Source organism: Camelus dromedarius, chromosome 3, assembly GCF_036321535.1.
Source record: "Camelus dromedarius isolate mCamDro1 chromosome 3, mCamDro1.pat, whole genome shotgun sequence".
Classification (NCBI taxonomy): Eukaryota; Metazoa; Chordata; class Mammalia; order Artiodactyla; family Camelidae; genus Camelus; species Camelus dromedarius.
In genome coordinates, this window is record NC_087438.1 from 96,952,918 (window position 1) to 96,980,548 (window position 27,631).

Below are 27,631 nucleotides of genomic sequence, written 5' to 3' on the forward strand. Positions count from 1 at the left end.
ATCAGAAGAGTTTCATTTTGTGTCTCCATTCAGTATAACTTTGTTCACAAAAGTCACATGACTTCATGAGGTATAATGTACAAGATTGTCTTCAGGAAGCCAGCCTCTTGTAAGTAGACTACATATTAGAAAGTGTGCCTGTGAGGCAGGAAGCACAGACACTGCCTTGGGTAACAGGTAGCAGTAATGTCATGGGTAGGGCTGTCTGAAAGGACATGGCAGGCTAAACCTCACAGGGGAGCCCTTGTCTGTACTGCAGCTGGAGGGCCCTTTATAAGGACCTGCTGTGCAGTCTTCAGCCTCTCTATCCAACATAACTGACACTGGCTGAGCCCCTACTGTGTACCATGTATATGCAGATACAGTGTACTTTCCACATTTCTCAGGTAAGGAGACTGAGGCTTAGAAAGGTTAAGTAACGTGTATCCCTCCCACGAGGGCTGTGCCGCTCAAGCTTACTGGCATAGTGGAAGCCTTATGCCCAATGAGAAGCACTCAGTGGACCTCATGGCTTTGGAGACCTTGCTCCAGGAACTTTGTCCATGCTTATACTTTTTATTTCATTCTGAACTAACCAAGGGCCCCTTAGAGTTCAGAGTTTCCTTGTGGCAGCTCAGTTCTGACTCCTTTCTCACCTCTCTCCCCTTTCTATGCCCTCCACCCCCATCATCCTCCACACATAATATGTACATATTAAGTGACACAGGACTTTTCATTGCTTGAGCCATAACCAAAGGCTTTGTAGTACCATCCTGCACACAGTTAAATTACATTTATGGTAATAGAGATACTAGGATATGTAATTGCCTCTGTGCATGAAAAGGAAATTTAAAGTGTTGTAGAAGCCTGAAATTCCTAATTTGAGGTAGAACTTTGTTCAGTGACAAGGCTTCTCCCCACACTAGTACTTTTGTATTATAATAAAACACTGAATGAGTGAGAGTTGTTTTAAGCAAAGGTAAAAGACTTGTAATCGCTTTGTTAGTCTCTTGACTTCTTGCTTTCTTTTCATTAGTTCCCCCTCTTAAGCAGAGTAAATGTCTACAGGCCAACTTTTGTTTCAGGGGCCATTTGCCAATTTTCCTGGAGCTTTAGAGGAAGGAAGAGTGTTGTGTGAAAGTTGAGAAGGGCTGGTGGTAATAGGCCTCTGGCAGAAAGGAAGGTCTCAGATTCTTCAGCCACTGAGAATTCTGCCAGATATGTTTGTCTTCCTAAAATACTACAGTACATTTCTGCCACTAACCACCTGCAATTAGCACAGACCCCACAGGTAAAGGACATGATGCCCTCAGTGTAGATGCCAGCTGTAAGTTAGAGGGTCCCCAGTCCACTTGCACTTCTGACCAGCTGACTCCAAATTTGGAGGGTTCCCATGGCCCACTTCATGTTCAGTAATTTGATAGAACAACTCATAGAACTCAGGAGAGTACTATACTTATGATTGCATTTTATTGTAAAGGATACAAATCAGGACTAGCCAAATTAAGAGACACATATGGTGAAGTGTGGGAAGGTTTCAGAGACAGAGTGTCCTGCCCTCTCTCCATGAAATCAAGGCACATCACCCTCCTGGCACGTTGGTGGTTCAGTCAGAAGCTACACTGAGTTTCAGTGTCCAGAGTTTTTATTGAGATTTCATTATGTAGGTATGATTGATAGAATCTTTCTTCCCCAGACCTTGGGCTTTCCTGAAAGCTCCCATTCCTCCAATCACATGTTTGGCCTAGTGGCCTGCCCATCCTCAGTCATCTCATTAACCTAGCATGTATAGGGGCTCACCAGGAATTACTTCATCAGCATAAATGATGAATAAGAAAGCCCTTCCTATCACTACTGAAACCTTTCAAGGATTTAGAAGTTCCCTCCCAGGAATCCAGGACAAAGACCAGATATTCTTTATTATTCAGCATCTCCCCATCTTGAAGGTATGTGGAATGCATGGTTTTCAGCTAGTTTGCTACCTAGCCATAAATACCACATACAAGAGGTTAGTTAGACAGGGCAGATTTGTTTCCTACAGCTTTATCTAGATCCTGTTTGTAGCCATTTATCCAGTGATTTACCAGTTGTCTTATCTGGTGCTCCCTGCATTATTTGAGTTTTACCTTTACCTGGAGGTTTGCCCCTCAGGAGCCAGGTTTTCTGTTCTCTCCAGGCACTTGGGTCCTTCTCTTTGTAGTGAGTGATTCTTATAGAATTCATTGATTCTCCCTATGGTATGTAAATAACCTGTTTAATATCCATGTATTGACAGTTAGCCTTTCTTGGACTCCTTCTGTAGTGGGAAAGTCCCTTCTTCCAGAGGCAGCACATTCCACTGGGGGAATTCTCTGGTTGTTAGGAATGGGGAGCCACAGTCTCCTTCTCCAGAACTGTACCTGTCCATCTTTTTACTTCTACACACGAGTGAATTGAGAGGAGCTGTAAGTGCAGAATACATCCCTGATTTGATTTCAAAGGTGTGGTATAGAAAAAGATTGTAAAATATTTTATTAACTTTTTTATTGATTACATGTTGAAATGTATTATCTTGAGATTAAATATTTTTTCTAATTTCACCTCTTGATGTGACTACTGAGAAGTTTAAAAATTCTTACGCGACTCACATTGTACTTCTGTTGGACAGCAGTGGTCTAGATGATTTCCTCAGGTATTTTAGAGGCTCTCTTCGGTCTCCCTCTTCTCTGAGTGCTCACCACTCAAGTGGCAGCCTTTATTGAACTCCTGCTTCAGGGGCAGGTGGATTCAGATGGAGCTACCAAGGCTTCCGTTGGCTTTATCCTTTTGGGCAGTGACTTCACCGTGTCCTTCCCACTGTGCTCATAGTCAGCCAGACCCAGGGTTTTGCCTCCGGAGGTGCTGCTGCTCAGTCCCATCTACTTCATTCTGGTCTGTGTGTGTGCAATTGGTTGTTTGGCTCTCTCTGTGGTTTTGACATTTACCTAGTATAAACTTCCTAGATTCAGTCTAGTGTTCTGTCCTTGTCAGGGCTGTTGCTGGCATTGCTCTTATTGACAGACCCTTCCAAACTTAATGTCATTTCTTTCTTTAAAAAAAAAAAAAAAAGATAAGCATTATCTCTTCTCCTTTTATCCAATATGATGTTTAAAAAATATTGTCTAAGACAAAGCATAGGGTAGAACCTTTCAGCTTGCCACAAGAATTCATTCTCTTGATGGCACAGATCTTTGTATATAGTTAGCTGTTCAGCTAGCTATGAATCTCTTAATTTTTTTCTTGCTCCCCCACCCCATGCCCAAGCCAAAAAAAAAAGTAGTATAAAAAGTTCATTTAATTTGGGGTAAGTGTATTTCTAGTTTCTGAATAGTATTAAGGATAACATCCACTTAGAAATGGAAACCTTTTATGGTGCCTTCTCTGTATACCACATTATGGAAATACAAAATTAGTTTCAAGAATAAAAACCACCTACTGACTCTTCAGGTTTTATACGCAGAAGTGAATTTCTTTGTTCCCTCTGTGTGGATGCAGTGTTTGGAAGGCTATGTGGTGCCTGCTGCCTTTTGGATCCTTATTAAATGACTGTGATTTTACTTGGGAAAGCAAATAACAGTGTTTGCTGTGAGGCTGCTCTTAATTTCTCAGGGTCTGGCTAGGACCTCTGACTGCCTCTGACTGTTGTTGTCAGTGGGGTCCATTACCTCCCCACGTGGTCTTGAATCCCCGTTTTTCATGCGAAGGGTATATAGAGGTAGTGAGTAGGCCTCTGAGTGGGGAACAGGAGTTGAGGGTCAGTATTAGTAATCTGGGTGTCACTTCTCTTCATTTTCTTCTGGAACTAGCAGTGAGGGCTTTTCTGTCACCTGTGTATGAAAGGGCATGGCTGTGCCTCATGGTAACGGTAACACCTTTTATACTTGACTCGCCCATATCAAGTTAATGATTTCTTTATGTTGCTCTTCAGTTTAGTGTATTGAGGTGAAAAAAATTATTTTCTGTCAGAAATACTAACCTTTTTGTCAGTAATGCAACACCCATGTGTCCTTTAATTGCTTCATTCTTTGCCTACCTCCTTTGCTGTGAGCAGCTTAATAGCTAAAGCACAATCTGTTTTCCCTTTCTAATTTTGCTCTCTTCTAGGTCTTTTTTCAATTTCACGAATTGAGAATGAAATAGGAAAAACACATTTCACAAAATCTTGCCTATAAAGACTATGTATCATTTAGTACCCCTTTCTGCTCAGCCCCAGTGTATTGAAATGGGCCTTTTATTATAATGAACTTGCTACAGTAAGATAGTATTTTGTTCATTGCCTTGTGAATTAAGAACCAAAAAGTAAATGTAACTGGTATGATTTTGAACTGGATTATCATTACTTGGGCCCCCCACCCCACCCCAAGCATTTCCCATTATCCAGGACTTCATAGAGTATGGCTTTATTGGATTGAAATGTATATTTTAACTGCAAATTGAATGATCTGCATTATAACTTTTATTCTGTGATGTGCTGATAATATGCAGTAAAGTGGCCTTGAAGAAGCCTCTGTAAGGAGCATTTGAATTAAACATTGACCTTATACGATCTACCTGTAACATCTTGGATATTTTCTCATTGCCTCTGTAAAATACTGTAAGCTGAAATTCTTGCAAATGGCAAATTAAATGAAGCTTCAATTTTCCAGGACTTGTAGGATGTTTGCACTAAAGCAGGCAGGTGTTCTTGAGGGAGAGTGCTGACCTTGGATTCCAGAAGGATTTCCTTAGCATATTGAGCTTAGTTTTTCTCACATTTTCAAGGGTCTTTAAATTCAGATGTGTGGGCCTCTGCAAGAAGAAAATGTCTTGCATGTACTGTTTTAACACCTTGACCCGAAATAAGCTTTTTTGGCTGAACTTAACCACCTAGTCAGATTTTGGTATGGTCAAGTGAAGGTGATGGGTGAATTTTGTTCTCAAGGAGCATCGAGATTCTTTTCTTTTGGAACATTGGTAGGAATGATTAAGGAAGCACTCTGCCCAGCTCTGGCCCTGCTTCAGAAAAGAGTGTAGGCTCTCCTGTTTCCTCACCAGAAGAGCTGAGGGACTAATGTTTAGACATGCATCCTTCCTGGCTTTACTGATAGACTATTCAGGAGGTTAGACTGAGATAGGGAACTTTTTAAGTGGTCCATATAATAACATGGAAATGGAAATGATTACAGTATCACCTGAGTGGTAAACTACACATGATAGCCTTTTTTTAAAATATCAGATAGACAATCTGTTTGAAATAGTTTGATGTTTTAGTAAATTCATGATTTCTAATACTGTTAATAGATGTATTTATATCCTGCCTCTTCCAAAAATTAGGTTTGGCATGGTTTATTTTGAACAAAAACATGTAAGATAAAATAAGGTAGATGCAGGAAATCAGGACCTAGAAGAGAAATAACAGACAATTATGAACTATTATTGCCATATTTGAGTTTGGTTGTGGCACTGTACTTCCTGGTAGCATGGAGGAAAGGATGAAACACAATCAGTTGTGTAGTCGTTGTTGTTAGAAAGGAGGAAATATGCCCATTTTATCATGGGAGATATGCCTATCCTAAAAATAAAATGTTTAAAAAAAAAATCCCTACGTGGGGCTTTTACAGAAGGGACAGTTAATGATTAAATAGATAGGGACCTCAACAATTTTGATAATAAAAATAGTAATACATTCCACATGATTTTTTTTCCTTGTAAGTTCCCTAAAAAAAAGGCAAGATCATAATATTGAATCGACACTGAGTTGAGATCCAAACAGCTGTGATCTGGTGAGGGGCTAAATCAGCATATGTGGCTTTCATCTCCCATTGACAATACTAGCAGAACAGCAGGCTATGAGTCTTTGAATCTAGGACTTCCTCCTAATCATCCCAGTATATAGCTTTGTTTCTTTTTTAAAATAATCTTCAGAATTTCTGTTTCTTAATATTTTAAATGTATCCTTTGGAAAACGTTTAATTACTGTTATTCTGGTTAGCAGTTTTTTTTTTTTTAAACTGTTAGTTTTGTACATAAACATTTATTACCATTGTGACAGTGTGGATTCAGTTTACCATTGGATTTATGTTCTCTCACTTTCCCCTTCTTAATCATCTGCTTCCATCCCTCTTCCTCTGTATCTAACACTTCTTTCCTTTTTTGTATTGATTGGGTCCCCTCACCCCCTTCTGTTTTTCCTCCCTCCTCTTGCTTGGAAACCATACACTCTATTGTTTTATTAGTAACAACTCTGGATATTTTAGCATGTATGTTTAACTCAAAGGTTGTGGTTAATCAGTATCTTTTCTTCCTTCTGAAACAATATAAGAATCTTAGACTTTTTTAACTTCATTCTCTAACTTAAATATTATTGTTGTCCAGTATTTTGGTTTTCTTAATTCTTAGCCCAGGAGTTAGACACTGTTGATATTGCTTTATTTGCTTATTTCAACTTTTGCTTAAAAGTTGGCATCAACCTGGTACCATATTTTCATTGCTTCCCATTTCTTATTGCATATTAGACCTTCCTTCTGGGATTGCTTCCTTTTTTCCTGAAGCATCTTCATTAGAAACTCCTTTCGTGGGGCAGGAAAGATCTGTCTGGAGTAAATGCTCTGTGATTGTTTCTGTTTTTGCTTTTAGTGTCTTTATTTTGCCTTAATTCTTGAAAAAATAATTTTATTGGATGTACAGTCCTAGGATGATGCCCCTGCTGCTACCCTTCAGTGATCTGAAGATACCAGTTCCCTGTCTCTGGCATCCATTGTTTCCTTTGAGAAGTCAGCTGTCAGTCTTGCTGAGCTTTCTTTGTAGATAATTTGTATTTACTTTCTGGCTGTTTAAAAAAATCTTGTCTTTGTTCTAAATCTTCATTACATTCTAGTGTGTCAGGATATGGATTTCTTTTTGTTTACTCTGCTTAGAATTTGTCTTCTAAAATCTGAAAATATGTTTTATCCACTCTGAAAAATTTTCAGCCATTTTACCTCTTTCAGTATTGCCTCTTCCACAATCTCCCTCTCTTTCCTTCTGAAATCTTTGTAGTTGAATAGGAGACCTTAGTCTATCTCAAGTGTCTCTTAATTTATTTTATGGTTTCCATGTCATGAAAATTTCTTTGATTTCCTGAGTAATTTCTTCATTTTGACTTCCAGGTTAGTGATTCTCTTTTAAGCAGTGTTTGGTTGATATTTTAAATTTCTAGAAATGGTAGGCACTACTACTTTCCTCTTTAAGTTCTATTTTGATCCTTCTCAACTCTGCCTAGTCATTTTTTAGTGTGTTTTTCCTTTTCTATACTTTGTATACTTTCTTTTATTTCTATTAATATAATAAATATATTTTTTGATATTCCACTTTCTATCATTTGAGTATCTGCAGTCATGGATCTGATTACACAGTTCTTTTGCTTGCTTTTGTTCACAGTGGCTTATTTCCTTGTGTATTTCTTACACTTTTTATTGTGAGTTTACATTCTTGACATTTTGCATTTGGGAATTCTTTGAGGCCTGTGTTTAAATTACTTTCCATCAGAGAAAATTTCCATTTATATTGACTTATGTCAGTTGCTTATGGATATTGCTAATACATGACCTCCTATATCTAAACCCCTAAGGAGGGCCAGCCTTTGGTTAGAATTTACAGAAGGAGAGGCCTTTTCTTTTCTTCTTCTCCTTGAGGGAATGCTTAGGGCTTATGTTGGTGAGTATCCTACGTTTTCCTCCTCATGTTGACTTTTTTTTTAATTCACTGTTTCACTAAGTTTGCTGCCTTCTGGTTGTCCCAGCTCTATGCAGATTCTCTCATCTAAGGCAAGGGCCTTGCAAGGGCCATGGTGTTTGCAGTTAACCCAAGTTCTGATCACAGAGCACCCCCACATAAACAGTGCTTGCCTACCTCTCAGAATTTCTGCTTTCTCATTTCTAGTCTCTGCTAATTTTCCTTAACTACTCACCTGCTTTGACTTGCATTTTTTCTTTTTTCTTTTTTTTTTGCAGGGGGGAGGTAATTAGGTTTATTTATTTGATTTTTCAGTGGAGGTACTATGGATTGAACCCAGTACCTCAGGCATGCTAGGCATGCGCTCTACCACTTGAGCTGTACCCTTCCCACCTTGACCTGCATTTTTATTTAAAACATCATCTTGTGGTATAATTTATATACCATAAAATTCACCCATTTAAAGTATAAATTTCAATGATGTTTACCAAATTTACAGAATTATGCAGTCATTATCACAGTCCAATTTGGAACTTTTCTGTCACCCATGAGTGTTTGATTTTTTGGTAAACTATCCTGTTCCTCCTAATAAGATAACTAGCACCCTTCCCTGGAGATTGGGAAAATGGAAACTTAACCTCTGTTCCATCATCATTTCCTCTGTGGGTTTGGAAGTAACTGAGTGGTTCTGAAATTTATATGACGTGCAGTTGGGACATCTTACTTTGTATATGACAGGTTTGGAAAAGTTCAGTTATTATTACTTTGGACTTTTTGAGAGTGTAGAGAATTTAGCCATTTTAAAGAAGAAAACTCAGATGGTAGCTTAACCCAGGGCCACACGGTAAGTGATGTAGGTTTTGAGCTTCATCTTTATGGCCTGCTACTTAGGTCGTGATGTCACTACTGAGACTTAAATGCCCCCGCTTCCACAGTTCTTCTCACTTGTTTTACCTCCACAGCGGGCATAGGCTAACACAAGTGTCATCAATTTATTAACAAGAATAAAAAGAAATCTCTTCATGTCTTTCTGCAAAGGTTCCAGGATATGGGGCAGTGGGAAACAACTTGGGCTTGACTTAAATTTTAAACTTCATTTAAAGCCATCAACACATGTATAATAGAGGAAAAATAGTTATAGTGGTATATTTTTTTCCAGCAAAGAACTTTGTTTCATAAATTTTATTTAAGCAAAGAAATTCTTGAGCTTTCCTAAATGTCTAAAAAGTTGTCCTTTCTGTCATGTACAGATGTCATATTTTGTTGATCTGACATAACCTGGCTGTGACCGTTTTTTTCCCTGCACAGTACAGAATATTTCTGAGCTACTCCTAAAACCAGCAAAAGCCCAGGGCTAGGTGGTTTTTTTTTTTTTTAATCAGGGAGTTGAAAGTTTTCTGAAATGTTTTGCTTTTCTACAAGATTCAAACTTAAAAGAGGCAGAATAGTGCAAAGGAGGCCTTCATGATTTCAAAGCTAGTAGTCATAGTGTTGTCTTAGCCCCCCTTTTAGATAAGCAGGAATCAAAGATGTTTAAGTTGTTAATACACACGTTACTGTGGTAGCAAAGATATGATAATTTATTCCCGGAGCAAATTAGAGATGTTGCACATCACTCTGCAGAGTCTCAGCTCTGCCAGATTCTGTGTGGAAGTTAGCTGCTCTGAGTGTTTTTAATTCAGACTTCAGCATCTTCTTCAGTCTCAGTATTAACTGCTATCCCAGATTTCTGAAGCCTCAGAAAGAGGTATTTAGGAAGCCCCTTCCTTCATTCCCAGCTTACATGACAGTCAAGCCTGGCACTAGTGTTTGAGGTTAGCCTCTCAGAGCTGTGGTCGAGCTGTTGCATTTGCACATTTGTCATTGTTAGAAGTGAGTAGCCCTGTCCCTGGAGGGTGAATTGAAGCCCATTCATCTGGAGAAGACTGTCAGTGACAGGCGCGCACTTCCTCCTCCCAGGCCAGGCAGGGTGACCTCCTGAAGCAGGCAGTGTACTCTTGTAGAACATTACTGTTTCAACAGTACATCAGAAACATTTTAAGTAACGTTTTAAAATAAAAAATAAGTCTTCCATGACCTTTGTTTTGATAGAATTTGTATCAGGAAACAAGAAAAGTGGTTGACAGAAGTCAGCCATTTCAGTGCTAGCCATATACCACTCTCAGGTTTCTGATCTGTAGATAATACTTATTATAATCTTTTGTTTCTTAATTTAAATATTTTTTTCTGAGTTTTACACATTCATAAAATTGGGGGAATACAAAATTGTACTAGAATTTAAAATCTAATAGAGTAGAGAGGGGAAGGTTCAAACACATGACAGACCTTCCTGAATCTAACACTTGACTAGCCTCCTACATGGTGGGAGTTGAGTGGCGGTGCTGGGTGTTACTCCTCTCACCTCAGCAGGAATCTTTGTTAGTCCCAAATTGCTAACTCAGTCAACAACTTCAAATTTTGTATTTGTTTTTCAAAATGCCTTCTTAAGGCAGTGAAGCAATAGAAGCTGTAGCTTCATGAACACATCTAATTTAAACTTTCTCCTTCAGTGGAGCATCATAAAATGTACATTTGAGGGATAATGTTCGTAAAAGTTTTATGTTCTACAGAATTTAGTTTAGGTCATATTTTGCAGCAATTTTAAAGCAAACAGAAATCTACAGTCAGCTCTATAGATTGTCATCCTGAACAATTACTACATAGTGACTCTTTGCTCAGATCCAGTTGACACCAGTAAGTGGAATTGTAACCTTAAGGGATTATATTTTTTTTACTTATTTTTAGAGGAGGTACTGGGGATTGAACCCAGGACTTCATGCGTGCAAAACATGCACTCTACCACTTGAGCTGTATCCTCCCCCTTGAGAAGGGGTTATAAATGTTACTTTTTAATGTGATTTTGAAGGCCCTTGCAATTAAAGTTCTGACTTAGTTTTCATTTGCTGTGCATTTTTATGTTTAAATTTCATGTTACTACTTTTGTTTCTCCTTGTGATTAGCCATTGCAGGATTCTGATAGCGGTCTTTCTGAAAGCTGATAATCCTTAACTGTAACACTGTAAACAACAGTAATAGTATATAATTTTCCTTGTGCCTTTATGTACTTGAGTTGGGTGGAGGAGTGAAAAATCAAAGGTTATTGCCAATGCCATTGTTTACTCTGGCATTTTAAATTCTCAGAAAGTGCCTCTGATATTCAGTTGCCTACACCTCTCATTCATAACTCAGTTTGCATCTGGGAGAAAGATGTATATCAGAGAGCACTGTGTATTCAGATGGTCCATGGTACTGCTAATAGAATTGGCAAACCTTTTCATTTAGAAACGTGGGTAAGTGATCACAGTAGCAGTGGCTACAGAGCAACAGCCAGAGCTTCAGCAGAGGAAGTATGATACAACTTGGAAAGATTGTTTCTGGCTACATAAGTGGTGTCATTGAGACACTTGGATGGGAAGGTAAAGATTTTAGTTCAAATGAAGTGGCATCATTCAGGAAACAGTCCAGCTGTCAGTGCTTTTGAGAATACAGTTGAAGGACAGTTTTGCTCTTAACTGTGGAATGTTATCCCTGTTTTTTTTTCCATCTCTGATGAGGATAGCCTTGGGTCCATCTTGATGTTGTGTTAATGCTATTTTTTTTATTTGAAGAATAGCCTGTGTTCAAATAAAATATATCTTGGCTTAGGGTAAGCAACCGTTCACCTGTCAAATGAGAACAGCAACTCAGAATTTTGATTTCCTTCTTCAAGAACAACTGCAAAGTACATTTTTATTTGAGGGCACAAGTGAGTCTTCCCAGGTACCCTTGGTTCCCTAGCTTTTCTCATTGCATTGCTCATACCAGGAGACTCTCTTTCTGAAGTTACTGTTCAGGCAGGTTAGAGCCCCATGTAAAACCTGTGAGTTAAAATCCCTAGGATCTTTCACGGTTCTGCCACCAACTTACAATGTGACCCTGTGTTATGAGTTTATAATTTCTTTAGCACAGAGCCAAAAAATTTGTCCTTATAAGCAGGCAATCAGTCTGTGAAAAGTAAAACACCATTGGTGCTCTTGTCATTTGTTCTGTAAAGGTCAGGGATGGGGTAGGTATTCGTTTGTTTTCCTTTGCAGCTGAAAGAGAATCTTCAAAGACCTTTTTATATCGTTTCCTCTTCTAGGTTGCCAACTTGGCCTGTTCCATCTCAAACAATGAGGAAGGTGTAAAGCTTGTTCGAATGTCTGCAAGCCAGCTAGAAGCCCTCTGTCCTCAGGTAAAGTACAACCTGCAGTATTTAAGGTACCACCAAATTGGGTTTAGGTTGGAGTAGAGATGAGGTTTATTTTGTTAGTTTTGTTTTTAGTATTTTAGTTAGAAGTGTTAGGGACAAAACACTGATCCAGAGTCCACACAGTTTGGAGAAATTTATGTTTAACATCAAATGATAACTTCCTCAGGGCTCACGTATTACTGTCTACTAACCTGTCATTAAAAATGCATAGTATTCTCCACTGCTGGCAAATGGAGGGTGGGCAGTGGCCATTCTACACCTTCCTTAAGGGAGGACCATCTGCAACATGTGGTAGTCTTGGAATCACGATGGTTACGCCACAAGCCTAAAATAATAACAGCTCCCCACCCACACATCAGATTGATGTCCAGTAGCTGAGTCTTATTGGAGAGAACAAGATTCAGGAGCTAGAGGCCTTACTTTGCAATCTCCTAAAGTAGCCTTATGATACAGATATTAACATAATTCAACCAGCTACTGAAGTAAAAGCTTAAGAACTTCTCTGCATTTATAATGGTCTATTGAAAGACTGGTGATTAGGCTAAGTTAAGCATGTGGGACTCTAGAAAGACTGAAGCACACAGAAGAATGGTTGCTTTGTTAAGTGCCCCATGAGTTGCTTACCTCCTGTGAGGTGAACTGATCTTGTATGTATGGCCGGATACTCTTCACCCTTTACAGGGATTTCTAAGCAGTGTAAGTGCTGGTTTGGTGGAAGAGGTTGCCCCTATGATTTCCCAAGTAGAGAATGGTCATGGGCGTACTCTGAAGGTTTAAATTTACCTCTCAATGTCCTGCCAGATGGCAGTGACCACAAATAAAGGGGAATAAAGCAAGGGAACTGGAGTAATGGAATAGAGGTCATAGGAATTAAGTTTTCTGTGAAGTCTGCAACCAACTTTAAAATATACTATAACCAATACCTTGGCTGTTTCACATAAATAATTCCTGACACTCAAGGGAAAATAAGTAAATTCTGGTTATTAATTTGGGATCCCATTGGTACATGGCTTAGTTAGTGCAGTTGTTCTCATTCTCAGCCATGTGGATTAGTTTGCCAGTGAGAGTTGTTGCTTCATCTAAATATTAATATGATTAACCAACTGTGGGCCCTTATTATCTGATTGACATTTCCCCAGTTTTGCTCCAGTTATGAAGTCTGCTAGTGGTTGGTAACTCTACAGATGATAAGCATAGTGAATTTAATCACCTCCAGAAAGTTCATGGATGACCGAGTTGTATGAAATAAATTTAAAGCAGATCTAAAGATTGGCATTCTTTTCTCAAGCTTGCCATTTTACCCCCTCAGCACTTTGTTTTTAATGCCTTTGGTTCTCCATTTGATTTTGAAATGCTTGAAAAGCGACAATGCTTTCACATATCAGCTGAAACAGATGGTAGCATACGCTGATCACACCTACTAAGAATATTTATATAAATGATCTTAAAGCCTAGGAAAAAAATCACATGGAGATTCTAGTAGATCCTCATGAAAGTGATGGTGTGCATAAATCATGTGTGGCTGGGCCATGTTGCCCAGGTTTTAGTTTGCCTTCAGAAAGCACCTTTTCTCCCTCTCCTTTGTTAGTTTCATTTCTCCTGCTGGAACAGACCTTAAGGGATGTGGGGTTAGAGAGACAGTGCACAGATCACAGTTGGTATTGAGTATATGTCCTAGATAAAAAGGTGTTTCTCTAGGTGTGATTATTTTCTGAGATTCTCACCTAGTCTCCTTCCTACTCTTGCTCACAAATAGGGCTGGGCGGTTCGGTAATGGCAATACAGTGGACATTTGCAGACATGGTAATGACAAACTGGGTAGCATGTGCCAGTTCTAAATTAGGCGGCTGTGACTCCCTGCCAGCCCCGTTACTGCTAGATTCTTTCATTTTTTTTCTTTTTTTTTTTTTAAATTGAAGTATAGTCAGTTTGACTCTTTCATAATATTTAAAGAGAAGTCAGCAATTCATATTTTTCTGACTAGTCTTAATTTTAAACCATCAGTAACTAATTTAAGGCTTTGAAGTTCTTTGAGGAAGATAAACCAAATTTCTGGGAGCTGCATCCCACCTACCCTGGCCCATGAGTTTCATGCTTAAAGGACCTCTCCTTCAAGTTAGCTGATGGCTGTCCTCTGAGAAAGAACGGAACCATCTTCTTACTATTCAGCTTGATGTGGGCAGTGATCTCAGGCACTGGGGGTTCTAGTCCTGAGGTTTTTCCTTCCAGAGTCACTGGCTTGTTTGATAAACAAACCCTGGGCAAGTTAGTCAAATTGACTGGGCTAGTTAGTTATTTCACCAGGAGCTTGAGATGGCATTTAATATGCTGTAGCATGCAGACGAACAGTTGTTATCTTAACGTGTATGTTTCTTTGTTGTGAGGCTACTGTCAACAGCCGTCCACAGTATCGACTGTGTATTAGGTTTTTCTAGTCTGTTTTTGTGCCTTGCACCTGGGCTGCTGCATTCAGGCAGCCCTGGCCCCTCTGCTGGGGGCTGCTGTTCTGTGGCCCCACCTACAGTTTAGAGTTGGCTTCTAGACCTTATTGTTCCTTTCTGAAGGGGAGAGATGACAGATGGAAACTCTAGAGGAGTTTTCTTCCCCGTCTTTCGGTTCACCCAATAAATTAACTTTTAGAAATGGGAAGTTCTGTTCTAAAGTGCTAAGTTTTTAGCAGTTAAGCAACTTTAACCCCCAATATTTGAGGTATTAAAGTTGAGTTCAGAGGAAGTAACCTGAAAGTGGATTCATCTTGTTGCTTGCACGGGGAGAGAAGCACCCACGTTTTTTGGTGATTTACTGTCATGAGTAAGAAAGGAAGTAGGTCAGCTCTCTGCCTGCATTGTCTTCTGCTTTGTGGCTGCACTGTTTCACTCAGTTCATCAGAAAGGGGACCTACCTCCATCTGAGTAAAGAGCCCCATGCTTTTACAAGGAAGGAAAATCAAGCTGTTTTGGGGGAGGACCTGATTCTCTTCCCCCATACCCCCAACATCATCTTGCTTATGGATGTATTCAAGTCTTAGTCCGTGGTAGCTGCTTAAAATACTTCAGTTTTTTGTTCATCTGGTGCTGACCAAAAGGAAAAATCCTACCAATAGCAAGTTTCTAACAACTGAGTCTTTAAACTTGGAGGAGGGTATTTTGGAGATGATCTCACTTAATATTTTATTTTTCTTAGCTCATTATGCAGGGATGAGCATTGTACATTTAATACAAATCTGGCAATTTAATAATTCATATAGCCTGGATTAATGTATGGCCTTTCTTGGAAATCTACACAAGGGTGAATTAAGTATTTGAAGCCACTGCTTTAACTACATTTCCTTTTTTTGTACTTCTCACTAACTAAATTGAGAAATAACTTATAAAATTGTAGGTTCTTCTTTCTGCCTCCTTAGATTTACCTTCCATACTGCTGTTTCTCCCATTGTGTTGTGGGAATGCTGTTCATTTTTGTGGCAAACAGGCTTGACAAGCATCAAATAAGCACAAACCCAGACAGGCCTGGTCTATAAGTGATGAGAAAATACATAGCTCTTAAATGAGCATCCAAGGCATATGGGCCCGGGAAGTCTGCGGCCTCAAGCTCTCACTCATCTATTATTTCACAATCATAGGACCATCTACCTTTGAATCACCTCACTTTTCCACTTCTGATATTCTCTGATCTTTTCTTACAAAGCAATTTCACAAAAGAGCTCAAAGGAGCTGCTTCTGACTGAAAGTGTCTCAGCATTTTCTGTATCTCTTTCTTCCTCCACCCCCTCTCACAGTGGTCTGCAGGTAACAGACTCCCAGAGCACTGTGGTCTCTATATGAGCCTTGCATGTTGATAATGGCCTGTTGTTTTGTTTTCTTGTAAAGTCTGATTGCCCTATCATAAAAGTTGGAAAGTGTTTCCTTGTCTTCCATTTTCTTGAAAAGTCTGTCTGATTGGTATTAGTTCTTCTTTAAATGTTAGGGAGAATTTACCAGTGAAGCCATCTGGCCTGGAGTTTTTTTCATGGAACAGTTTGAAACAATGAATTCAGTTTCTTTAATAAATATAATGATACTCAGATTAGCTGTTTATTCTTGAGTGAGCTTTGGTAATTTGTATTTTATTAATGGCTTCTCTATTATTTTTCTTCGTTCTGCTTGCTTTGGGTTTAATTTGCCCTTTTTCTAGTTTCTAAAGTTAGAAGCTTTTAAATCATTGATTTGTGACTTTCTTTTCTAATGTAGCAATTAAACATTTAATGCTATAAATTTCTCTCAAAGTACTACTTTAACTGCATCCCACAAATGTTGATGTGTATGTTAAATAGTATGGTTGGGATGGTCAAGAAAGACCTCACTCAAAGTGATGCAGAAGCAAAGAACAGAAGGAGATGACAGAGTAAGCAAGGGAGGGTGTCTCAGGGGAATGCACTCCAGGAAGAGGGAACAGCAAATATAGAGGCTTCGAGGAAGGGGGTGTCAAATATCTCACAGGACTGTGGGTGTTACAGGGCCTTTTAGGGCCATGGAAAAGCATTTGGCTTTTTACTCTGAGTTACATGGAAAGCTATTGAGGGGTTTTGAGTGAGGATTGACTTGATCTAATTGTTAGGCTTTAACAAGGCTTCTCGGACTTCTGTGAGGAAGGATAGAAGCAGACAGATCCCGTAGGAAGCTGTGGTAAGCAGAATAATGTGATTCCCGCGTGCCACAACCCTCCCCATCCCCCGTCCATGTCCTAATTCTGGAGACTTGTGACTATGTTTCCTTATATGGCAAAAGGAACTTTGCAGAGGTAAATAAACTAAGGATCTTTAGATGATTAAATTACCTTAGATTATGTGAGTGGGTCCTCAGTGTAATCACAAGGGTCCTTATATGAAGGATGGAGTGGTGTCATCATCAGAGAAGGAGATGTGTTCTTGGAAGCAGAGTTGGAGTGATGTGGCCACAAGCTAAGGAGTGTGGGCAGCCTCTAGAAGTTGGGAAAGACAAGGACTGGAATTTCCCCTAGAGCCTCCAGAATGAACAGTTCTGCTGACACTTTGATTTTAGCTCTTTTAGGCCTGTTTTAGACTTGTGTCCTCTAGAACTGTAAGATAACATTTGTGCTGTTTTTGTGGTAATATGTTACAACAGTGTAGGAAACCAAAGCAGGCTGTGCTGCTCATCCAGGCAAGAGTACAGTGGAAATGGTGAATAGTAGTTACAGAGTTTGGATATATTTTGAAGGTAGAATTTATTGAAGGATTTCTCGAGAAGTGAAGTGTTTTGATCCTATGTAGCTAGAAGGATGGAGCTGTCATTTTGGTAGGGGAAAAAGGTGATTTCGAGGAAGAGCTCAGTTTTGAACATGTTAATTTTGTGGTGCTTGTTAGACATGCATGAAGCAGATCAAGTTCAGGGAAGAGGTCTGGACAGGATGTATAAATGTGAGATTCATTAGCACATACATGATGCTTAAAGCCATGAGCCTTGTTGATAAGCTCACCAATGAAGTATGTATACCCAGAGTAACAATGTTGTGGAACTAAAACTGGGGTTCTCTAACATGTAGAGTTTAGAAGGATGAGCAGTATCCAGCAAAGGAGACTGAGCACGTGTTAAGACCAGAAGAGCACCAGAAGCTGGTTTTATCTTGGAAGACAAATGGGAAAAGTGTTTCTAGGAAGAGTGATTATTAATGTCAAATGATTGTGAACTGTGACCTGAGAATTGATCCTAGGATTGAGCAACATATAAAGATGACAAATGATCTTGGACAAAAAACGTTTCGGTAGAATTTAGGCGAGACAAACTTGACTTGAGTGGGTTCAAGAGAGAAGAGAAGAATTGAGGGTAGCAAGTGTCTTTCAAAGTAAATGTAAGGATTATGGAGACATGGGGTGGTGGCATGAGGCAGATACGGGATTGAGAGTGTTTTTGCTTTTTGTTTCTACTTGGGAGGTTTGTTTGTTTGTTTGTTTGTTTGTTTTAAGCTGATGGAAGTAATCCAGTAGAGAGGAAATACTGATGATAAAGAATAGAGGGGAGAGAAATGCTAGAACAACACCTTGGAGTAGGGTAGAAGAAATGAGATCCAGTGCACAAGTAGCGAGGTTGGTCTGAGATAGGAGCACAGATAGGAACGTTCATAATTAAGAAGAGGTAAGACAGTATGTGGCCTGGATGCAGGTAGAGAAGGTGGTGTGAATCTGTAGACATTGTCTTTTGATGGCATTTCATCTTCTCATTTAAATTTAGGAAGCAGAGCTGTAAGCTGAGAGTGCTAGTGCTGGGAGGAGTGTTACAGGAGGAGGTGTGGAACAGTCACTCATTTAGTCAGAGTCCACACATGAGGAGAGGAAGAGACTGACTGGATGTCTAGTTCTCTTGCTCTTACCATTCCTCATTGATTGGTGATGTCACTTGTATCATACATTGAGTTTTGTTCTATGATAGGGTCTGTTTTTAGACTGTTCTGTTTTAGTTACATTAGCTTTATATATATATATATTTAATTGACGTATAGTCAGTTTACACTGTTGTCAGTCATTACATTTTAACTTTCTCTTCTATACTGTTGCTCCCTATCCCTAAGATTTTTTCCTCACAGTTGTCAGGTGTATACTGTTTCAGATTAATTTGTGAATAATAGATCAGTCTTCTATTCCTAAACATGGACTGTGTTTCTATTTATTCAAGTTTTTTTTAATGTGCCTTAGAAAAATTTAGTCACTTTTTGTTACTTCAGTCTTGTGGGGGTTTTTTGTTTTGTTTTTTTTACAGATTTAACCCCAAATATTTCCTATTAATTGCTTTCTTGAAGATCTGATACTTCATTTTATGTCCTGTTTTCTATTATACAGAAAAGTTATTGATTTTTATGTATTTCTATTATCCCTAGCTACCTTAATGAACTCCTAATTCTAAGAGTTTTTTTCAGTTGACTCACTTCAGTTTCCTAGATAAACAAAGATGATCTACATTAAAAAGTAATTCTGTCTCCCTTCTAACAGCTTTTTCTTATTTCCATTTCCTACTTTATTTCATTGGCTAGAAAGACCATTTATTCCTTAACTAATTGTGACAGTAGGTATTCTGATGAATAACATCCTGATTTTTAAGGTACAAATGGTTTTAGAGTTTTACCACTATCATGCTGGATGATTATTTAAAGTAGTATATTAAATATCTTTCTATTCCTAATTTACTAAGCCATCACCAGAGTATTTAATTTACCAAATGTCTTTTGTAAACAGGTTTGTAACCAAAATGAGAAAGTTAACCTTAGACGAGGTGCTTTTCCTCCATTATACTGTATGGGATAAGATATTATGGAACAAAGAGCAGTTTTCTCCTAGTAATGGAAAATTACCCTAGTATTTAAAACATACAATTAATTCCCTACCCATGTTTACTTGGCTCTCTTAGGAAGGATTTTCTTCAGCCAAATATTCTTACAAGGTCTAGCTCCACTCTGATTCATTGTGAATTAATGAGATAACTAATGAAGAGTAGTCCACAGTGGTGAACCACCTGGTGTGAAATGAAGGCAAGAAGGAAAAAAGCAAAGAAGAAACCTTGAAATGATAAATATAGGGGAGCCACTGTATAACACATGGGGAAGACAGGATATTTTGTCTTCCAAAAATTTTTTGTCCAAACCCATTCACTTTTGAAAGTAGTGGGCTATTAATAGCTGGGACCGCCCGGTCCCTGATGCTTGTGAGTCCGTCATTATGTAGTCTTACTGCTTCCAGTTGTCTAGGAGGGAAGGGGAATGGCCGCACTAATCTAGTGGGTCTGATTCTTCTTCAGTTTGTTAACCGCAGTCTTTGGGGGCTAAGCTGATAACTTCTTTCTTGAATACCCCTCCAGTATATTGGGAATTATGCACATGACCTGAAGGCATGTGATTTCTACAGCACTGAAAAACATCCAAAACTCCTCCCCTCAGGTAGCACGCCCAAATGACTCTGTGGTAACAGTTGTTCTGCCTCTTCCAGATCTTGATTACTACCAGTTTCCTTTTGTGTTTGCTTCCCTTCCAGGTTGCATTATTATGAACACAGGTATCTCCAATAACCTGTAAGCACCTTGTACCCAGAAATCTTACTAATTACTCTTTCAGCTCATTTTTGTACTGTTTCATTATTTATGTGTTCAGTGAATACATCAAAGGTTCTGAATAGGTATTTCTCCAAAGAGTATACACTAGTGGTCAATAAGTACCTGAAAAGATGTGCAACATCATGGCCCACCGGAAAAATGCAAATCAAAACCAAAGTGAGGTATCACTTCACACTCACTAGGATGGCTATAATTAAAAAAAAAAAAAGTGAGGTGGAAGGGAAAACAAGTGTTGGTGAAGATGTGGGGAAGTTGGAGCCCTGCTACATGCTGGAGGGAATGTAAAATGGTTCTACTGCTTGGGAAGATGGTAAGGCAGTTCCTTGAAAAGTTAAACATAAAGTTAACTGTATGACCCAGCAATTATATTCCTACTTACGTACACAAGAATGAAACAAAACAGGTATGTGAATGTTCATATGAAGCAGCTTATTCATATGGGCCAAAAAGTGGAAAGACTTCAAATGTCGATCAGCTGGTGAATGAATAAATAAAATGTGATAAATCTGTATACTGGCATGTTACTTGTCAATATAAAGGAATGAAATAGTGATGCGTCCTACAGCACATAAGAACTTTGACACATTATGTTAAATGAAAGAAGCTAGTTACAGAAATGCACATATTAATATTCCATTCTGTAGGACATACTTATTTTATAGAAAAAAGTCCAGAATAGGTAAATCCATAGAGGCAGAAAGTTCTGTTAGTGGTTGCCAAGAGGTAGGGTTAAGGGAAATAGGGAGTGACAGTAGATACGGAGTTTCTTTTTGGAGTGATGAAAATGTTCTAAAAAAAGATTGTGGTGATGGTTGCAAAACTGTAAATACACTAAAAATCTTTGGATCATGCAGTTTAAATGAGTGAATTGTTTGGTAAGTGAATTATATCTCAGTAAAGCTTTTTAAGAAATTACTTTCTACTTTTTTAGAAGAAATTACCTTTAGGTTTATTAAACTTTTTTTTTTTATTAAACAAAGGTGCTGGTGATTGAACCCAGGACCTTGTGCATGCTAAGCCTGTGCTCTTCCCCTGAGCTATACCCTCCTCCCTAGAAATTACCTTTTAAGCTTAATAAATATTACACTTTCTGTGATGCTGTTATATGTCAAATATACTTCAGGAATTGGAATACAATATATTTTTCATATGTATACTTTGATAATATATCAAAAACCTGAAATGCCAGATGTTCATCACAAGATTATTAAGAATACTGATACTCTACAATCAGAAAATAGTGATGTGCAGCTATAAGGTGGAATAATAAACAGCTAATGTTTGTAACATACATTTAATGATATAGAGCAGTATCTAAAAGAATCAACAGAATAGTCAGTTTTATGTAGCATATAATTCTAATTGTGTATTTTTCAATTTGCACACATACTTGTGTATATGAGGAGAAAAAAGCCTGGAATATAATGTCAAAAATTGTGAAGATTTCCTGTCACTTGAGTGGAGAGATGAGAGATACTTCTGTTGTTGTCCGTGGTTCCAGTGTATTACCGTACTTCAAATGTGCTGCTTCTCCATTCGCATATGAAGCCTGTTGTTTAACACTTCTCTCCTTCATCTCTGTGGAACGTGTGGTGTTGTGTGTCCTTGTGAAATGCACATGAGACAAAGCTGTAGCCTCCACTGACCAGATTGTCTCACCTATTTTATTTTCATGGCTCCGAAACAGTAAACAGTGAACTTCAATACCTTTGCAGGTTATCAATGCTGCACTGGCTTTAGCAGCAAAGCCACAGAGTAAACTGGCCCAAGAGAACATGGATCTTTTTAAAGAACAGTGGGAAAAACAAGTCCGGGTTCTCACAGATGCTGTCGATGACATTACTTCCATCGATGACTTCCTGGCTGTCTCAGGTAATGAGCTGCTTCCCCAGAGAAGTTTGTGAGGAAGTGCATAATTACTTATGCCTAAGTTACAATAATGGACAAGCAAAAGGCCCCTGAGTCTGGGCAGGTAAATCATTGTAGCAATAATATTGTGCTGGTTTTCATTTTAATTTAAAAACAAAACAAAACAAAAGAAGCTACTAGTGCCTCCTGAGCAATGGGGGGCAGGGTTGGAGTTGTCTCCCTTGTGGTGGGGCTGGTCTTGATCTGAAAAGCATGAAGTAAGAAGCTGGCTGGCAGAGGTTTCTCCCTGTTGGTGTAGAATAAGACCTTGCAACTGTGACCTGTACAAACGCTGTAACCATCTACCCTTCTTGCTGCTGTTGTGTTTAGAAAAACACTGACCTGTGTCCTGGTAGAGGTTGTAGTTATTTGTTTTGAGCCTGTGAGATTTAGAAGGGATTCCCGACATCACCAACTTTAGTTTCTTTTGTAAAAATTATTCCCCTTGGAAAGCTTCTCTTTCTCTCTCTCTCTCTTTCTCTCTCAGAAATGATCATAGTTTAACTGCCTACTTTTCGAAAGACTCTGTCTGCATGATGCACAGATAGAAAACAGAGAGGAAATATTTAAGTACCATTTAATTATGAACTTGCAAAAAATAAATCTGGGTAATTCACCTCACAAAAACAGTTGATTTCATTATATAAACATAAACTGGTAATGACATAGTAAATTGCATTCATATAGAAAATGTCTGTCAACTGCAATTCACTGTTTATCACACAGAGATAAATTTCCATCCGTCTCCTTAGAGTTGAGCAAGTATAAATGCATTCTCCATTTAACAGGCCTCTGCTGCCCTTGGCTGCACTGCTTGCTCTTTGGAGGTGCCAGGCTTCCTGAGGCCAGTGGCTGTGGGCAGAGTCAGTGGCTGCTACTTGTAGGGCTAAAACTACCTGTCACCCCAGGGAACCACGGTCTGGAACGTGGGAGACGCGAGGGGCAATGGGGCTTGAAGCAGAAGCGGTGCTTAAGTACGTGCACAGCACAGTCCTCCAGCAGTGACCTATATAAGGTGACCGTGTGTTCTGCATACCAATGTTTCCCTGTCTCTGCTAGTTCTCCTTGGGATTGGTAGCTTTGGCCCTACTTCAGAGAATGGGGAACAGGCAATCCGTAAACTACAAAATGAGGGGGTGAACCATGCTGCTGCAGGACTGCCAGATTGCAGGTGTTGGTACTTTAAAACAAAAACCCATTTGCAAACACATCTTTGCAGGTGCCAAAAATGCAGCAATTGCTTTTTTGGGAAATCTTGGCCTTCTGTTGTTTTTCCCAATGAAGTACTGAATTATTCTTTTCATAGGTTTAGAGAAAAACATTCCACCTTCACAGCACACTTTTAAGCAAACAACAAATTTTGAAATCTAAATGCAAAGCCCCCCTCTGGAGATAGATATTACATTCCTAAACTTACTTACCAAGTAAGGCTTGGTCTCAAGGGATTTTTTCAGTCCTTAACAGCAAAATAGAATGTGATAGAATCCAATGTCCCTCATGCAACATTCTTCAAATCAGAGAACAAAAGGGATTGTGCAGTAGCATTTAGTGGGATCCAGGCAGTATCTTTAGGGCATATGACATAAAATAGAAGAAAGGTAAAGAGAAATCAGATTCTTCAACAGATACACTTTTGTCTGGTGAGTGTATTCAATTTTTATGCAAATATGGGAAAGTAGAAGGGTTGACTTGAAGGAAAGGAGTTTAGACAGTTTCTGTTTAGCAAATAAAAACATCAAACAATCCTCTCAGTCAGAAAGTGGTGGTGCTTTCAGAGCATCTGAACTTTAGAGATCCACCTTAGTGTGTTTCTCTGTTTTGTCCCTGGCTTGCTTAGCACCGTCAAGTAATTAACAGGACAAGGCGGTTATTCACAATTCCACTGTTTTTTAGGGTGTGCTTTTTAGGGGCATGGGATGAAGGAGACAAGTAGAGGCATGTGCAGAGTTCTACTGGCTTGACCAGTTGATTTTTAGCATTCAGATTCATTGTGCACTTACCTCACCTATGGCAGTTTTAACACTTTTTATGTAGATGCACTAGAGGTGTCTCCTCATTGCACCTGACACACAGCTTCGCTTCAGTAGGGAAGTGGCTGACTCTCGTTGAGTGGACTCTCGCTTTTCACTGGGCAGGTCCCCACTCGTCCCCAGTCCTTGGCCCTTGTGCAAGTACAGTGTCACTAAAGGTGCCACGCGAACTGGAGAGCAGGGGTCATCTGCAGCAGCTGTGTGCAGTCTTTATACCAGAAGCCGAGGTCTGCCCCCTCTGCCATTTCCTGTCGCGCTGAGGCACAGTGGTGCTTCGTCAGTCCTTGGGCACGAAGGGCTAGTTTCTGAGTAAGGGGCTGCCAGGCGAGTGCCTGGCACAGAGTCTGACCTAAGGTTGGTGGACTTCATAAAATTTTGCCAAATGAAAAGTAAGGATGCTGCTTGACTCCTTGGAGTGGTGGTTTTCTACTGTGTCTGGGGGCCGTGTTGGCCTTTGGCAGGGTGATAGATTTTGAGGAATATTTCCAGTAATGACTTTCCACCATCATATTCCCTCTTGGAATCCATGGGGCCTGTATGTTTGCTGTAGCCCTGCCCACTCATGAGACTCCATCCAAGGGGATGTTCTTTAGGGAATAGGACTGAGAGGATCCTCTGCTGCTTTATCTCCATTGTTCCTGGGTATTCTGTCTGACTGGTTCCAGAAGTTTCCTCATGCTTCTCACAAGTCATATCTTAAATTTATGGCTCAAAAAATAATAGTCATCTTGTATATAACCTGGTGAAGCCACTAAGACCCTGGTGCCAATATTTCATGAGGCTGCAGGGCAGGGGGAACTTGAATCACTGTGTATCAAATATGAGCCAGTGGCACTTGCAAATAGAGAGAGACTTGCAAGCTACCCCAGGGAAGAGGGAGAGGGCATGCTTTTCCCCCCAGCTGTTCTATTCAGAGTGTTGCCTTGTAAATGTTGGAGGTGGTTTAGGATGCTAGACAGCATTCAGCAAACCGTAAGTATATTTATATGGACTGATCCCTTAAGGACAGTGGTTTGAAATTTATCAAAGTGATAAAGACTGTTTGAATTTCATTTGAATTGTATTTGATAAACAATTTTACATGGAAATGCAATTTACTTTCTCATTCGTTTACTCTACTTTCAAATGTGGAAGGTTTGGTTCCTTTTTTTTGAGTCACAAGTGGTTAGAGTGATTCTGATTGGGTTTATTCCTTTTCTTTACCAAATGCTCTTGGAAACAAATAATACTTTTCATTACATACTTTAGGGCAACAAAAAAGGGTAGTAATATGTGCTCTTCTTCATTAAGTGTCAGTGTGCCAAATAATTCAGTCTGATGGGTCTAAATAAAAGGATTTTTGTACTTAATTTTTTGTGTTTAATAGCAGAAAGGCAAAACTGAAGATAAGATAGGGCTAAAGTTAATTTGATTTCTAACTCCTATGCCTCCTAGCTGTGTGACCTTGGGCAAGTCACTTAATACTTTCGTACCTGGTTTCCTCATTAATTAATAGTGATTTTAAAGAAATAGCTACTATAGAGTGAGTTAAATGTCAAGCACTCAGAATATTTCCATAATATTTGAGTAAGTTTTCTATATAAAGCATTGATATTATCCTCTCCTGTGTGTGCGTAAGGGTGCACTGATAAAGATATCCAGAGCAAAGGGAGCCCAGGAAGGGCCCCAGTGGGCACTGTGGACTGAAGTGTAAAAATTCATGCAGGCTTTCTGGAGAATGCCAGTTGGTTTGGTTCCTGGAGAGCAGTTAGGCATCATACACCTACTTGATATACATAATGCCTTTTGACTTAGTAATCCCATTGCTAGAAATAGGGATATGTATACAGATGTTTGCCAGAATACCTGTGCAAGGATGTTCACTTCAACCAAAATGTCTACAGGAGACTGGGTGGGTGAATTATGGCCCCTCCATCTCTTTAGTAGCATATTGTGCAGCCATTACAATGGATGAGGTCGATCTGCAGAGGCAGTCCTAGAAAGGTTTTCAAACGAAAAACAGATACATTATTGTCCATAATCCTTGAGGATAGACTGGTGTGTGTGTGTGTGTGTGTGTTTCCTGTTAGAAGTATCTACAAATAAAGACTATTGAACAATCAGTTTTTAATAGGGTACAGATTGGTGTGTCTACTGATAATGGACCCATGCTGAGTTTCTTTGGAAATTCAATTAAAGCTAAAATAACTTATGGTTTAAATTAGTATGGGTACCACCAATCCTCCCATGTTTGCACACGTCCAGTGGGATCTCACTTCTCCCCTTTTGGCTCCAGTTGGTGGCATGTCCTGGGCGTGCAGTGGCCTCAGCTGTTGGGCTTTCCCAGTGAGGGTAGGGAATGTTACCTTAGTCAGCTTCCTGAAGTAGAAGGCTTCTTTGGCTGAAGAATGGCAAGCCCTTCTCTGGTTTGGGTTCATCTGGAAGAATAAATGGAAGTATAAATCCCAGAAAATGTAAATTGAGTTTTAAAAACATACGTGTCTAACGAAGGTGAACAAATCCTTGGTGGAAGTTGGGGCCACCTTAATGAACAAAAAAAAGAGTATTATGCTTCATTGATTCTAAGACGTGCTTTCCTTCCTGAAACCAGGATGAGTCTTAAAATCAGTGGTATGAGAAAACATTAACTCATAGTTTAGTTAGCAACAGCTTTCCTATCCTGTCCTATCCTGTCCTGTCTTATCCTGATACAAGAGTCAAATGTTATGGTAGGTTGAGTGAAAGCAGCAGTTTTTAACCTAAGGTCTAGTATGGTGGGCAGGCTCAGTGCCAGTCTGTTTAGTTTAAATTACTCTGTAAAGAGTTTCTGTATAAAAGATGTTCCTGATGGGCTCTAAATCCATTGATTCTTATCACTGGTTCATATATTCTCCCTAAAATTAGTTTATATAGAAAGTCTGTTTAATAATTTTTCTCTTTGAGTAGTACAGTGGTGTAAACTCTGGCAAGCATGCCAGTTTTTTAATTGGTAGATGCTAACTTACAGTCTTCTTAGCGATCTTGTGATAATTCATTTTTCCCTTCTGTAATAGAAATTCTTACTGTATTTTTACTTTCCCTGAAAAGATGTTTATTTTAATTGATTGATTAGTTTTTATTTAAAAAAAAAAGACTTTTAAAGCAGTTTTAGGTTCACAGCAAAATTAAGAGGAAGGTGAAGAGACTTTTCATCTACTTCCTGCCCCCTGCACATGTGCAGCCTCCCCTGTTACCAACACCCCCACCAGAGAGTACGGTTGTTAGAACTGATGAACCCGCGCTGACACGTCATCGCCGCTCAGAGTCCCTGATGTGCACTGCCCTTCACTCTTGGTGGTGTGCCTCCTGTAGGTTTGGGCAAATGTATCCACCATTTAAGTGCCATACAGAGTATTTTCACTGCCCTAAAAATCTTCTGTGCTCCACCTATTCATCCCTCCCCGGCCACCCCTGGTCTTTTACTGTGTCCATAGTTTTGCCTTTTCCAGAATGTCATCTAGTTGGAATCATATAGCCTTTTCAGACTGGCTTCTTTCACTTAGTCATATGCATTTATGGTTACTCCATGTCTTTTCATAGTTTGATAGCACTTTTTTTTTAACGCTGAATAATATTCTACTGTCTGGATGTACCACAGTTTTCCAGTTTACCTACTGAAG

The 27,631-nt window shown here is 39.3% G+C and overlaps 1 protein-coding gene across 2 annotated transcripts in view; it reads left to right on the plus strand.

The window, feature by feature from the left end:
• Positions 1–27,631, plus strand: part of CTNNA1 (catenin alpha 1) — a 198,354-nt gene that overhangs the window by 156,836 nt on the left and 13,887 nt on the right. For both annotated transcript variants that reach the window (XM_064484329.1, XM_031449114.2), the window contains exons 10-11: positions 11,849–11,941; positions 21,771–21,927. In XM_064484329.1, the coding sequence (XP_064340399.1) occupies positions 11,849–11,941; positions 21,771–21,927 (250 nt within the window). The remainder of the gene's footprint in view (positions 1–11,848; positions 11,942–21,770; positions 21,928–27,631) is intronic.